Source organism: Glycine max, chromosome 9, assembly GCF_000004515.6.
Source record: "Glycine max cultivar Williams 82 chromosome 9, Glycine_max_v4.0, whole genome shotgun sequence".
NCBI classification, from domain to species: domain Eukaryota; kingdom Viridiplantae; phylum Streptophyta; class Magnoliopsida; order Fabales; family Fabaceae; genus Glycine; species Glycine max.
This window is the reverse complement of record NC_038245.2, coordinates 33,986,536-34,000,528: the sequence shown is the minus strand read 5'-3', so window position 1 is coordinate 34,000,528 and position 13,993 is coordinate 33,986,536. Positions and strand designations below refer to the sequence as shown.

The 13,993-nt window shown below is 32.7% G+C and overlaps 2 protein-coding genes across 3 annotated transcripts; one reads left to right on the top strand and one right to left on the bottom strand.

Annotated features, from left to right (window-relative positions):
• Positions 1-323: 323 nt before the first annotated feature.
• Positions 324-2,782, bottom strand: LOC100806572 (probable RNA-binding protein 18). Of its 2 annotated transcripts, XM_003533116.5 has the most exons (5): positions 2,558-2,782; positions 1,689-1,752; positions 1,124-1,188; positions 901-1,027; positions 324-826 (listed from the first exon to the last, which is right to left on the bottom strand). In XM_003533116.5, exons 2-5 carry the CDS (start codon positions 1,689-1,691, stop codon positions 551-553), a joined length of 471 nt encoding a protein of 156 aa, XP_003533164.2. In that variant the 5' UTR covers positions 1,692-1,752; positions 2,558-2,782; the 3' UTR covers positions 324-550. The 2 variants fall into 2 exon arrangements, with proteins under 2 accessions (XP_003533164.2, XP_025979539.1); XM_026123754.2 differs by lacking the exons at positions 1,124-1,188; positions 1,689-1,752; positions 2,558-2,782 and having other exon boundaries at positions 324-837; positions 901-1,033.
• A 2,615-nt stretch (positions 2,783-5,397) lies between these two features.
• On the top strand, positions 5,398-8,506 carry LOC100814974 (probable receptor-like protein kinase At5g24010). The gene is given in 3 exon segments (XM_014762125.3): positions 5,398-5,921; positions 5,923-5,961; positions 5,963-8,506. Coding segments are annotated over 3 exon segments (2,514 nt in total). The 5' UTR covers positions 5,398-5,654; the 3' UTR covers positions 8,171-8,506.
• Positions 8,507-13,993: the final 5,487 nt, after the last annotated feature.

Genomic DNA, 13,993 nt, shown 5'->3' with positions numbered 1-13,993 from the left:
TTCCGCCTCTACGACCTCATTCTTCAACATATCTTATTTGTATTTGTAAAAACATATTGTTATTATTAATTATATAAAATATCATCTTTTTTTATTATTATTTTATTTAAAGGGATTTTAAAGAAAATAAAAAACATCATTTTTCTTATTTTCATGTTCTTCACAAAAAAAAAGAAAATATTCCATTTTTTTATAATAAAAACATCAATTTAAAACGATCTCACGCTCACAATTTCTGAACTCACTAATTGCTCTGATTCCATTGCATTTAAAATTAACATTTCATCTTAACTTAAGGAGCGAAAGCATACATGATGTCAAAGTAAAACAGAAATTCAGCAGTTAAATTCAATTTGGAGAATTTCAGATGGATAGTATGCTTCGGCAGTTACAATTCTGGCTAATGGCCTAAATTATATATATATAAAAAAAAGGCTTATCTAAATAAGTGAATTCCAATTGAATGGGTACAAACAATTGCACCACATTTCAATTCATACACCATTGAATTATCCCTTGATTCTGCATATTATATACTTGCACAATTGACTCAAGAAATATTATCACTTTGCTTCTGCTTCTTGGTCCTAGAACTCTCCTCCTCTAAGGATTTCAATTTGTTTTTTATAGCGGCAATTTTTGCACTGCGACTTGTTTGTCCCATGGCACCACCACCACCAGTGAGATGCATCTTGTGCCCTTCACCAGCTGCTTTTGTAGAGCTATCAACTGTTTCCAACATGCACTTATCACCGGCAAGACGAACCACCAATGGCCGGCTGCAAGCTAACCTCCCATGCATTTTCTCCTTGGCTAATTCTGCTTCCTGCATTCTCACTTTAACAATGGAAATCAGAAATTGCTAGAAAGTGAAGTAACTAATGTATGCAATCAACTTACCTCTTTTGTGCTATACTGGATAAAAGCAAAACCACGTGGCTCCCCACGTTTTGGGCCACGCGTGTGCCATAAGAAGTCCTCAGAAATTATCTTTCCATAGGGAGAAAACATTTTAAGCAAAGCAGCTCTGGAATATATTGAGAAGAAAAGGAGAGAATATGTCACTATGTGCATTCAGCACAAAACAAAAACAAAGTCTTGGTGGTTAGTTAGCAAGCCTCACTCTGTAATTCTAAGATCAAGGTTACCAATATAGAGTCTACTTTCACCCCTATCATCATTGGGATCCTGCATTCAGCCATACATAAAATAAGTGCTAGAATACACTGACATGCAAAATATCAAAATCCAAACAACCAATTTTAGGTACTACCTACATATTAGTTAAGTGAATTCTAAGAATTCCAAAATTTGAATTTATATCTATGGGATGGGATGGCTATTTTGCTGCTGTATTTTAAGGAGGATATTTTCAGTCCCTTTTTGTAATAATTTTTCTAGTTAAATAGATTTTCTTCTTTCATCTACAGATTTTTTACATCTGATTGAATTTCCCCTTACATGCAAAAACATACACGTGATGCTTAGACAAGGAAAATCATATTGACAATTTGAGAACAGTACAAAACCTTGCCCCCTCAGACAAGTAATTATAAAATGAGACATTGCAAGATCTGTCCCTCAGCAACGACAACAAAGAGCAAAACGATAAATTCGTAAAACTACACAACATTAGTTGAAATAACAAATAAACATGATATAACTAAGAGATCAGATATTGAGCATACCATGATGGCAAACAATACAAGTGAACCTTCAACCAAAACTCTGAATCATAGAATGTACATCACCCTGCACATAAACAATAACATTTAAGTTTTGACATCTTACTCAACAGCATGTTCAGACATATCATTGACATTATCAACTTATATGGGGTTACTTAGATCTAGTTCACAGAATGCAATTCGACGATGTACAATCATCACTTAGCCAACATAAGAGGCAATATTTTGCAGTGCAGAGTTGCAAATTTGAAAGAGTTTAATTTATATATAGTGTAAAGAATTTTTACCCAAATTATCTCAAAAGATTTAACCAATTTACCACATCATCTTATTTATTAATATCACGCAGTGATAAGATAAATTTCTATTAGATGCCAGCAATGTATATAGATTAAACTCTTTGAAATAACATGAATGAAAGAAGCAATAAGATAAACGACTCCCAAGTTATTAAATAAGAATTACTTGCCACACTCTACACTTTTGAAATTACTCAGGTGCACATAATTTCAATGGGATTTTCATCTACCCAAAAGCGAAAAACGAATAATTTTTAACGGAATTCACCCATGCTACAAAATTAAAATTTCAATTTTGCCAAATGGGTTCGTTATATCAAGAGCAGAACAACACTCTAAATAATAAAAATAAATAAAAGGGGAAAAAGCAAAACCTTGAAAAATCCCCATTTAAATAACACAGGATGACTAACTATCCGATAAATCCACCAATTATTTTCTGTATCCAGCAATTAACAATCAATTTCATTATCCCCAAACTACACATCTAATGTAGCCTTTTTTTTTCCTAATTTGTAGGTGCTAAAGGAATATTATGAAAGCAAAATACGAAGAAAGGGCGAAAGTTACCGTATTATAAAAATTGGGGGTTTCGATTGTAGCAAATAGAATGAAAGCAACGAATTAGGGTTTCTCTCTCGCTAAGGTGAAGAAGAAGAACAAAAGAAGAAACGAACTAGCTCTTTTGAATCCTACACTCTAAAGTGTATCTTGCACCTCATCTTTTTTTCTGAAAAGTCAAAAATAGCCTTAATGAGATACACCTTCCTTCCCAACGGCCTAAAGTATAAGTTACGCTCACGGAATAATCATTCCGAGACACAACTTAATTTATTCTATTAAACGCTTTTAACATTTCGGATCAGGGAATATGAAATCAATAAACATATTTCTAAAAGAGGTATTTCAGAAGCATATTTTCAAATAAAGCATACTTACTGAATATGCTTCCGGAATGCCTATTTCAGAAATATGTTTATTAACTCTGGATTTCTAATCCAAAATGTTAAAAGTGTTTAATGGACTCCCTAATCTAAAAGAATAAGTTATAATTTCTAGAAAATCTATTCCATACATCAATTTATATTTTGGAATGGTTATTTTATAAGCATAATTTATGTCTCTTGGAATGACCGTTCCGTACGTATAATTTACACTTCAATAATGATTTTGGGGAAGGAAGGTGGATCTCATTAAGGGTATTTTTGATTTTTCAGAAAAAAAGATGAGGTGCAAGATACACTCTAGAGTGTAGGATTCACAACTCCTTTGACCCATGAAAAAAAAAAAAAAACTCTCTTGAGATACTCTATTTGTCTTTAATTAAAATATTATTTTAAAAAAATTATTCTTTTTTATAAGATCACTTTCTAATATTTAGATATATTATTTATTTTTTTTAAACATCTTTACTAAATTATTTTTTTTTCAAAAATTAATGAAAAATAATTAAGTAAATAAAAAGATGAGAAAAATAATTTTAGAATAATGATATAAATAATTAACATGTAATTAATTAAATTAATCACTTTTATTAAAAAATGAATTATTTAAAACAATCTTATAATTAACTACGAATAGATTACTATTGATTTATAGATCTCACATGAATGGGAAAAAAATTATGCATTTAATAGGTCATCTAAGAGATTTTAGGATATTATTAATTTGATTTGATGGATTGGACCATTTAAATTAAAAAAATAATTGAATTTAATATAGAACCTATCTAAAGAACACTATGGGTCTATAGCCTACAATTAAACTCTTAGATAATTATCAATTATAATATGTTGCACTTATTCTGCACAATACAAATGAATGTACTATTGCACATTTAATGATTGTACATTTGCACTACATAAGTTTATAATTGTGGATTGCTTTAAGATTACTTTCCAAATTCAATAAAATTCTTGAGTTTTATTTTTAAAATTTTGTTACATTAATTCATTTGGTTTAATATAATAAATATTTATTATTATTATTTAGAATGACACGGCCTCTACATCGCTTTGGAAATACATTTTATGAATTAAAAATACTAACAAACATTTCAATTAAGATTTAATTTCATTAAACATTATCAACTTATGAACTGTGATGCATTTTTTCACCCCAATTTGTGAACAGCTAGTGTACAGTAGTGGAAGGCAGCCAAACCGATTACTTGGAATCAAAATTTCTGTTAACTTTCTTTTCAACCAATTAATGAAGCCAACCAAACAAGACTCATGGGCCATTAATGATTGCTAAATGGACTAGAAGCAAATAAGCTCCACTATACCACTTTCTGTCAATCTAAGTAATTGAATGGATTACCAAAAAGCTTAAGTAATTGAATGAACATTCAGTGCCATTCCAGTGTGCTATTTATCCTTCTAGTAAAGCACTTCAAAAGTCTAATTGATCGTTCACACTTCACACTCAAATTGTTCCTACAATATGCCATCTGGAAGGTGATTACCATCACACCATCTGCTTGGAAATTAATACTGATTACTTTCAATAAAATGTAATTAAATTCAAGATCGAAGCAGCACATATTTTTCCATCTAAATTGTTTTCATTTTGAAAAAGAATGATTATATTTTGACAACAAAAAATTTCAAATTCCTAATCAATAACTCTCTTTTCTCTCCATCTCTCTTCTCATCGTATTATATCAACAATCAAATTAATATCTCTCCTCGCTTTGTTTCTCTCTCAAGTTATACACAACTTAGTTCAAGAAACATTTTTTCAACAAATTCCATGAATATGTTCTAAAAGTATTAATTTTTTTATCTGATTTAATTTTTATTTTTATTTCTCTTCTTTTAAAAAAATTCAATTTAAATACATTTTTTTAAGAAATTAAAAAGAAAAGTAATTTTTTTAATAAAAAAGCTTACAAACAGATTCTCTTAAAATTTAATTGGATTTTTTTACTTTAAGATAAAAGAAAAAAGTTGAGCAAAACACCATTAATTTCAAGTGTATATGCCTAATATATACTTTTGGGGTTAGCTATACATTTTTAAGTCACACATACCATTTATTTACTAGCATTTCAGTTATCTTTCTCCCAAATACTATTTTCCGGATTCTCTCATATTTAAGATAAGATAAATATTACTTTACTATCCAAATTTTTTTTTAAGTTATTAAAATCCTCCCCGTTCCCCAAACAATTGAACAATATTTTAAGTATAACTATAAACTATTCTTCCAATTCCAAATGCGCACCACAAGTATCCAAATAAAAATTGAATTTTAGTTTGACAACTACAAAATGATCTCAGTATTTTTAATTACAAATAAAATATGTAATCGTTTCTTTGTTTCACACTTTCTCTTATATATTATTATATTATTACTCCATAAAAGGACCTACTAAATTTAAGGACCAGAAACCGAACCAAACTGAATCTAGCAGTTAGTTCAAGCCAGCATCCAGAGAAGACACATTTTGTGTAAAGCATAAAAAAATGTTGCTTTTTAAACACAACCATTAAGAAAATGAAAAGTAGTGGCAACCCTTTGACTTGATGAGTGACCAAAATTGAGGTACATTTATTGTCTTTCTCTTGTTTCTTTTTTAAAGTCTTCACTGCAAATCTTTTTCCAGCTTCCACTTCTTCCATGTGAGTTTCAAACTCCTCAAAGACCACACATTCCTTCTTCCATGGAGACTCAAAAGCTAATTACGCATTTCATTCTTCTTTTTCTTCTTCCTCTTCTTTTCATTTCTTGTTCATCCGCTTTCACTACCATAGATAACTACCTTATCAGCTGTGGATCACAGAACAATGCCTCTATCTTCAATCGCATCTTCATCAGTGATTCTACCAGCCAAGGTTCAATTTTCCTCTCTGCTGACAAATCCATTTCCCTCACCAACCAAAACCTCCCTCCACAGTCGCCTACTTTGTTCCACACTGCAAGAGTTTTCCCCCAGCACTGGGAGCTACAGGTTCAACATGAGGATGAAATGGTTCCCACTTTGTTCGTTTTCATTTCTCACCTTTTAAGGCTCAAAGGTTTGATCTAAAATCTGCTAACTTTAGTGTCTTGGTTGATGGCAATTTGGTGCTGAGAAATTTCAAGCCAAGTAATGGTGCACTGCTTAAAGAGTTTATTTTGAAGATAGAGTCAAATTTGCTTGAAATTGTGTTTAGACCTGAAGGTAATTCAGGTTTTGGCTTTGTGAATGCTGTGGAGGTGTTCACTGCTCCTGCTGATTTTGTTGTAGATTATGGAGCTAGGTTGGTTGGTCCTTCTGGTGTGGTAGAGTACAAGAACCTTTCATCTCAGGTTTTGGAAACTGTCCATAGGATTAATGTTGGGGGTGTGAAAGTAACTCCTTTTAATGACACCCTTTGGAGGACTTGGATTCCTGATGAGGAATTTCTGGTTTTCAAGGATGCTGCTAAGCGTGTGGGGATCACTCACACACCAAATTACCAGAAGGGAGGCGCAACTCGAGAGATCGCGCCTGATAATGTTTACATGACTGCTCAGGAAATGAATAAGGATCACTCCATTATAGCTTCACAGTTCAACATAACCTGGAATTTTCCTGTGGCTCCAGGTGGTGTTCGGCACTTGGTTCGGCTGCATTTCTGTGATATTGTTAGTGTTGCTCTTAATTTTCTCTACTTTGATGTGTATATCAATGGGTATTCTGCTTACAAGGATCTTGATTTGTCATCCCTTACATTTCATGTGCTTGCGTCTCCTATCTATGTGGATTTTGTTGTAGATTCTGATGAATCGGGTGTTATTCAAATAAGTGTTGGCCCTTCTGAACTTAGCAGTTCTACGAGGATGAATGCCATTTTGAATGGTGCAGAGATAATGAAGCTGGTGAATGTTCCGGGCTCACATGTTGTTCCTAGGAAGAAGAGGTTGTGGGTGTTGGTGGGTTCAATTGTTGGAGGAATTGTTGTTTTGCTTTTGGTTATAGTTGCTTTGCTGCTTTCTCTCAAATGCAGGAAGAAGAAGAAGAAGAAACCAAGACAAAGAACAATGGAAAGTGTAGGGTGGACGCCTTTACGGATGTTTGGAGGGAGTTCACTTAGTAGAATGTCTGAAGGGACAGCTTTTCCCTCTCCTGGTTCTTATGGTTATTTTGGCTTGAGAATCTCTTTTGCTGATATACAATCAGCAACAAACAATTTTGATAGAAGTCTAATTATAGGGTCTGGTGGGTTTGGTATGGTTTACAAAGGGGTGCTCAAAGACAATGTGAAGGTTGCAGTCAAAAGAGGCATGCCTGGATCCAGACAAGGCCTTCCAGAATTCCAGACTGAAATAACAATCTTATCCAAAATTCGCCATCGCCATCTTGTTTCACTAGTTGGATATTGTGAAGAAAATTCAGAAATGATACTTGTTTACGAGTATGTGGAAAAAGGTCCACTCAAAAAGCATCTATATGGCTCAGCAGGACATGCACCTTTGTCTTGGAAGCAGCGGCTTGAGATATGCATTGGTGCAGCTAGAGGTCTCCACTACCTACACACTGGTTTCGCACAAGGAATCATCCACCGTGACATCAAATCAACCAATATTTTGCTTGATGAAAACTATGTGGCCAAGGTTGCTGATTTTGGTCTTTCAAGATCTGGACCTTGTCTCAATGAAACCCATGTGAGTACTGGTGTGAAAGGAAGTTTCGGTTATCTTGATCCGGAGTATTTCCGAAGGCAGCAGCTTACAGATAAGTCAGATGTCTACTCATTTGGCGTGGTGCTTTTTGAGGTTCTTTGCGCCAGACCTGCTGTTGATCCACAACTTGATAGGGAACAGGTGAACTTAGCCGAATGGGCACTTGAATGGCAGAAAAAGGGCATGCTGGAGCATATCATTGATCCCTATCTTGTTGGGAAGATAAAGCAAAGCTCATTGAAGAAATTTAGTGAAACAGCAGAGAAATGTTTAGCTGAATATGGTGTTGATAGGCCAACAATGGGTTCTGTATTGTGGAATTTGGAATATGCACTTCAACTCCTAGAAAGTGAACAAGAAGGGGAGCCATATGATGATAGCAGTGCTCAGGAAGCAGTGAATGTGACAACTACAACAATTCCTGGAAGTCCTTCGAGTAATGTAAGAAGAGAGGGAGATAATGATAATGCTTATTCAGACATAAGTGCTACTGAAGTTTTTTCTCAACTAATGAACAGGGAAGGCAGATAGAGATAGAAATGTCATGCAAATAGAGGCTACTTTTGCTGATGTATAAAAAATTTCAGATGGAAATAAAGGTATCATCAAGCTTTACTTGTACTTTGATAATTATTTTCTTTATAATTTTTCTTTTGTTAAAGAAAATTGCACCAAAACCAATATTAATATTAACATTTACATATGGAAAGCAGTAATAGGTAAGGCTCATTTATAGTTTCTTAATCTTTATTTTCATGATGTCTGACATTGGAGGGATACAAATATCTATATCATAGTATAACCTTATCCGTTTTTGACTTTTTGTTATGTACCCGTTCTGTATTTATCAAGAGAAGAATTGGTATAAGTTGCTCACTTTATAAGTCTGGTTCTATCATTAATTTCTATTTCTTCCATTTCTGCTTCAGTTGAAAGATCAAGTCTGTCTTAATGATGTTGCTTGAAGTAAACTAGTTGTCGCAATAACTTTTTAAAAATTTCTGTTATTTACTTATTTTGGCCTGTTATGAATTCGTTTGAGAAAATAAAATGAACTATGCTATTCATCTACGGCTTTCACCATTGTGAGGTATGGTAAGGGCAGGGCTGCGCAAATTAGTAGACAAATTAGGCATTAGCGGCATAAAAAAAAACATATTTTTTAGGTTCCTAAATTTTTTTTATTAGTAACTATTAACAAATTTTAATTTATCAAAATAAAATAATTTAGAATCTCTCTCTTCCCTAAAAATTAGTCAATCAATATCATCTTTTTAAAAATTAACCAATATCACAATTAATGTCATTTAAAATATTTTATTTATCCCAAAAAAGTAAATTTTTATTAACTTTCCTTTAACCCGTCCCAAACCCGTCCCAATTCCCTAACGTATCTCACTCTCCATATTTCATTCTTCACGTTTTTTCATCTCATCATCTTATGTTCATACAAAAAAATTTATTTTTCTCCTTCCCTTGAATAAAACCTATTGTCTATTGATCAAATTTTGTCTCCGCGGCTCAACTTTTCTGGATTTGACATTGTCTGGATTCTGAACGCCTATAAATCGTATACATCCCGGCGTCCCGCATACGGAGTCTTTCATCTCCATTCCGGTGGATTGGTGGAACGATTCATTCCACGGACATGACTCTAAGTTCGCAGCAATACAACACGTATCACGTAGCACCCTTGCACTTGACACAACATCTAAACAACAAAATCTCTGTCTGTTTCCAATTTTAGGTTCTATTGTTCTGTTCATCGATCATCATTTTCTATATTTATTTTAGAGTTTATTTTAGAATTTAGTTTATTTAGATTTCTTTAATATTTAGTTAATTTTTTTATTTTGATTATTTACAAAAGAAAATGTTAAATAGAAAGTATGAATCTGGTTATGAAAAATTGAAGAATAAACGAAAAGTTGAAAAGCTAATTGAATCTCAACATGGTGCCCTTAGTAAATTTGTTATTATTCATAAAAATGACGAAGAAGCAAGTTCGATAGGTGAAAATGTGATAGAACAATCATTGATAGATCATACTGACCACGAGGAAAATGTTATAGAACAACCTATAGATAATACTGATTTTATAGCTAAAAAAGCTAGAAGATTAATATAAAATTTGATATTTTATATAATATACTAAGTTTATTTAAAATTCTTATAAAAAAAGACTTCTTTAACATTTTCACCTTAGGTCCCAAAATGTCTGTACACAACCTTAGGTAAGGAATAGATAGGCAATCTTGTCCCCATGAATGACAATGACAGCTTCCACGAGTAAATCCACCGATTGCCATGCCACTCATTGAGAAGACTAAAATTATACCATAAGATAGCTAACCATTTTGCTTAATGTCATATAACAATATGCAATACAATAATGACTTTCTTTAAATTTTTTCATGAGCAGCAAAGATGAATACGCAGAAGATAGGTTAAATACTAGATACAAAATTTATTTATTTACCTATATCTCAAACCTATATTTTTTTACCATATAGGACATGCTAAATCTTTGAACTATTATTGCTTTGGATAAACTCTTATTAACAGGTTCCTTTTTAGTTAAAATGCATACATTTGTATTAATAGACTATGATAAGCAAGAAAAAGACTCCCAAGTTGCAAATAATGCACTGGAGGATGATCAATAAATATACATTTCCAAAATCCAAGTTTGAGGGATGACCTGAACTTGATTCATATATCCTGCATCACTTGAATTTATTTAAGATGATACCTGCCATAAATAATGAGAAATACTGTCCTATTAGTCTAGGCACCATGGTTAGCTATCTCACCATCCAACCTGCTTGATCAAATAGAAGCTTCTCCAGTGAAGATTATATTGTTTTATCCTTAGGAGAATACAAAAACATGAATGGTTTTTCTATCTAACACACTCCCTCATGCGGGAGGACTTTGAGCTTGAAGCAGAGACAAAGATTGAACTCTAAACTGCATGGTCATGTGCAGACTCTGAAATCATGTTATGAACTAATTACCCCAAAAGCTTAAGCTATTGAGTACAAGTACAGGAATTGTTTCAAAGAGTTTACCTTTTTTTTGTACGTTTACACAGACAGCCATTTAATAGGAATTCACCCGTATCCATTTAATTAATAGGATAATGTGGCAATGGGAGTGAATTCTTATTGGATATCTGTGTAAAGAAATTTTATACCGGTGGTATAAACAAATTTAATTCATTGCTTTAATATCTAGTTAGAAACCCAATTGTACTCTTAAGGCTCCTCACAAAATCATAAAAACTTTATATACTCCGATGTTGTGTTTTCGGATCAGTTATACTATAAATCAAGTAGTTACTACCTTATTTCTAATTATAAGACTTTTTCAACTAATTCATGTATTTTAAAAAACTAATTATTATATTAAATTTGTCAATTATTTATACTATGATTCTAAAATTATTCCTTTTTTTATCTACTTACTTTTTACTCATTAATGTTTGGAAAGAGAATAATTAAGTAAAGGTATGTAGAAAAAAAAATAATCAATATATCTAGAAATTAAAAAAAAAGATTTTATAAAAAGAAATTTTAGAGTTTCAAGCCAAAAGATAAAATGCATGCATATTGAGAATTGAATTTTATCACTAAGGTTTAAGTGACTTAAATACAATGTGAAAAATTGCATTTTACTAGTTGAACCTTAGTTGAATGAATGCATTGGAAGTTGTTTTTGTTTCAAGTTACTAGCTTATTCCTAATTATAAGACTTTTTCAACTAATTCATGTCTTTTAAAAAAATAATTATTGTATTAAAATTTTCAATTATTTGTACTATGATTCTAAAATTATTCCTTTCTTTTCTTTATCTACTTACTTTTTACTCATTAATGTTTGGAAAAAGAATAATTAAGTAAAGGTATGTAGAAGAAAAAATAATTAATACATCTAGAAATTAAAAAAAAATTATAAAAAGAAATTTTAGAGTTTCAAGCCAAAAGATAAAATGCATGCATATTGAAAATTGGATTTTTATCACTAAGGTTTATGTGGCTTAAATGCAATGTGTAAGATTATATTTTACTAGATGAACCTTAGTTGAATGGATGCATTGGAAGTTGCTTTTGTTTCAACTTTCAAAAGAACTTATTTATTATAATTGGTGGAAATCTTCACTATAAATAAAGAAGAGAATTAGTGGAGAAACACAAAACATGAGGAGAGAGTGTGTGAGAAGAGAGATTGTGAAACAAAGTCACTTTGTTGAGAGAAAAGTGTCTTTGTGTGAGTGTTATCGTTTCTTGTAACCATTGAGTGGGGTACTAGGGTTTGTAGAGTGATACACTATTTGGGATGGGTTACAATCTTATAATTATTCTTGTGATAGTGAAATAGTTTTGAGACAATTCCGTGGATGTAGACAAAAGGTATCGAATTACGTTAAATTCTTATGTTTGTTATTATTTTTTCTACGGTGTAATCCTTGTGTGTGTTCTCACGATCCTTTGCGGGTGTGGATAATTTTATTTGTGGAAGCGTTGATTACCCAATAGTGGTATCAGAGCTATGGTCGGGAGCACACAAAGGTTCGAGATACCGTTGTTTGACGGAAAAATAAATTTTATGATTTGACAGAGTACTATTCAAGACCTTTTGGTGCAACAAGGTCTTGATCAGGTGTTAGAAGATGAAAGGCCGGCTTCTGTAAATGAAATCGAGTGGACTAAGATCCAAAGGAAGGCTGTGAGCACGATTCGGTTAGCCCTTGCTCCCGAGATAAGACACAACGTATTGAAGGAGATAACACCGAAGGCCTTGTGGGAGAAGCTCAAGAATATCTATGCGTCAAAGTCGCTAACCAATCACCTATGTTTGAAAATGGAGTTGTATCAACTCAAAATGGAGATGGGAGGAGATCTCCATGACCACATCAACAAGTTCAATTGGCTAGTAAGTCAACTGTTGAATGCAAATGATAAATTCTCTGATGAGGAGCAGGCGCTGTTGTTGTTGGTCTCACTACCAAGGTCCTTCAAAGCTTTGGTTCAAACGTTTCTTGTGGGAAGATCAACTTTGAATTTGGATGAGGTGATTGCTGCTCTTAGAGAAAATGAGAGAATGATGAGAGCTGAAAATGTTGATGATGAACACAATGCAATAGTTGTGATGGAGTCTGAGTAAGGGAGGAATCATTTAAGAAGACATGATGGGCCAAGAGAAAGATCAAAATCGCAATCACGCCCGCAATGATATATGAGTAACATACAATGTTACTATTGCAGTGAGAACGGTCATGTGCAAGTGAGGTGCAAACAAATGAAGGAGGACTTGAAAAAATTAAGAGATATGAACAAAAATGACATCAACTCCCAAGCTAATGTAGTAAAAAAGGTTGAAAATGAAAATGATGTGTTTTTGGCAACAAACGATGAGGTTGTTAAAACAAAATGGGTGATGAATTTTGCTGCCTCAAAGCACATTTGCAGAGATCAAGAGATGTTTGACACTTTGAAAATCGATGGAGAATTTGGCCATTTCAAGTTAGGGAATGATGGAAAAATGAAGGTTGAAGGCAAAGGGAGTGTGAGGATGAAGCTCCATGATGGTTCTATTCGAGCTTTCTCAAATGTGAGGCTTGTACCTTCTGTTGTTGTCAATATGATTTCTATGGGGGAGATGACATCACAAGGGTACAAATATGTTGGTTCAAAGTGGGGATGCAAAGTGTACAAGGGAAGACACTTGGTGTTGCGAGGACAAAAAAATAAAGGTAACTTTTTCTATTTGGATGGTCAAGTCTTAAAGAGGAATCATGATAACAAAGTGAAGAAGAAAGTGAAGTTTTCTAATGTTGTGGAAGTATTGGGAGATACATCCGTTGGAGGTGGAGTTTGTACACTTTCAAATTGATTGAAGGATATTTCTCTTTTGGCTTGAGAGGGAGAATTGTAGAGTTTCAAGCCAAAAGATAAAATGCATGTATATTGGGAATTAGATTTTTATCACTAAGGTTTAGGTGGCTTAAATGCAATGTGAAAGATTGAATTTTACTAGATGAACCTTAGTTGAATGGATGCATTAGAAGTTGTTTTTGTTTCAACTTTTAAAAGAACTTATTTATTATAGTTAGTGGAAATCTTCACTATAAATAGAAAAGAGAATTAGTGGAGAAACACAACACATGAGGAGAGAGTGTGTGAGAAGAGAGATTATGAAACAAAGTCACTTTGTTGAGAGAAAAGTGTTTTTTTGTGAGAATGCTATCATTTCTTATAATCATTGAGTGAGATACTCGGGTTTGTAGAGTGATACACTATTTGGAGTGAGTTACAATCTTGTAATCATTCTTATGATAGTGAAATAGTTTTGA

Coding starts and splice junctions, on each gene's coding strand:
- LOC100806572 (XM_003533116.5), bottom strand. Junction 1,028..1,123: donor CTTGATCTTAGAATTACAGA/GTGAGGCTTGCT, acceptor AATATATTCCAG/AGCTGCTTTGCTTAAAATGT. Junction 827..900: donor TCCAGTATAGCACAAAAGAG/GTAAGTTGATTG, acceptor GTGAGAATGCAG/GAAGCAGAATTAGCCAAGGA.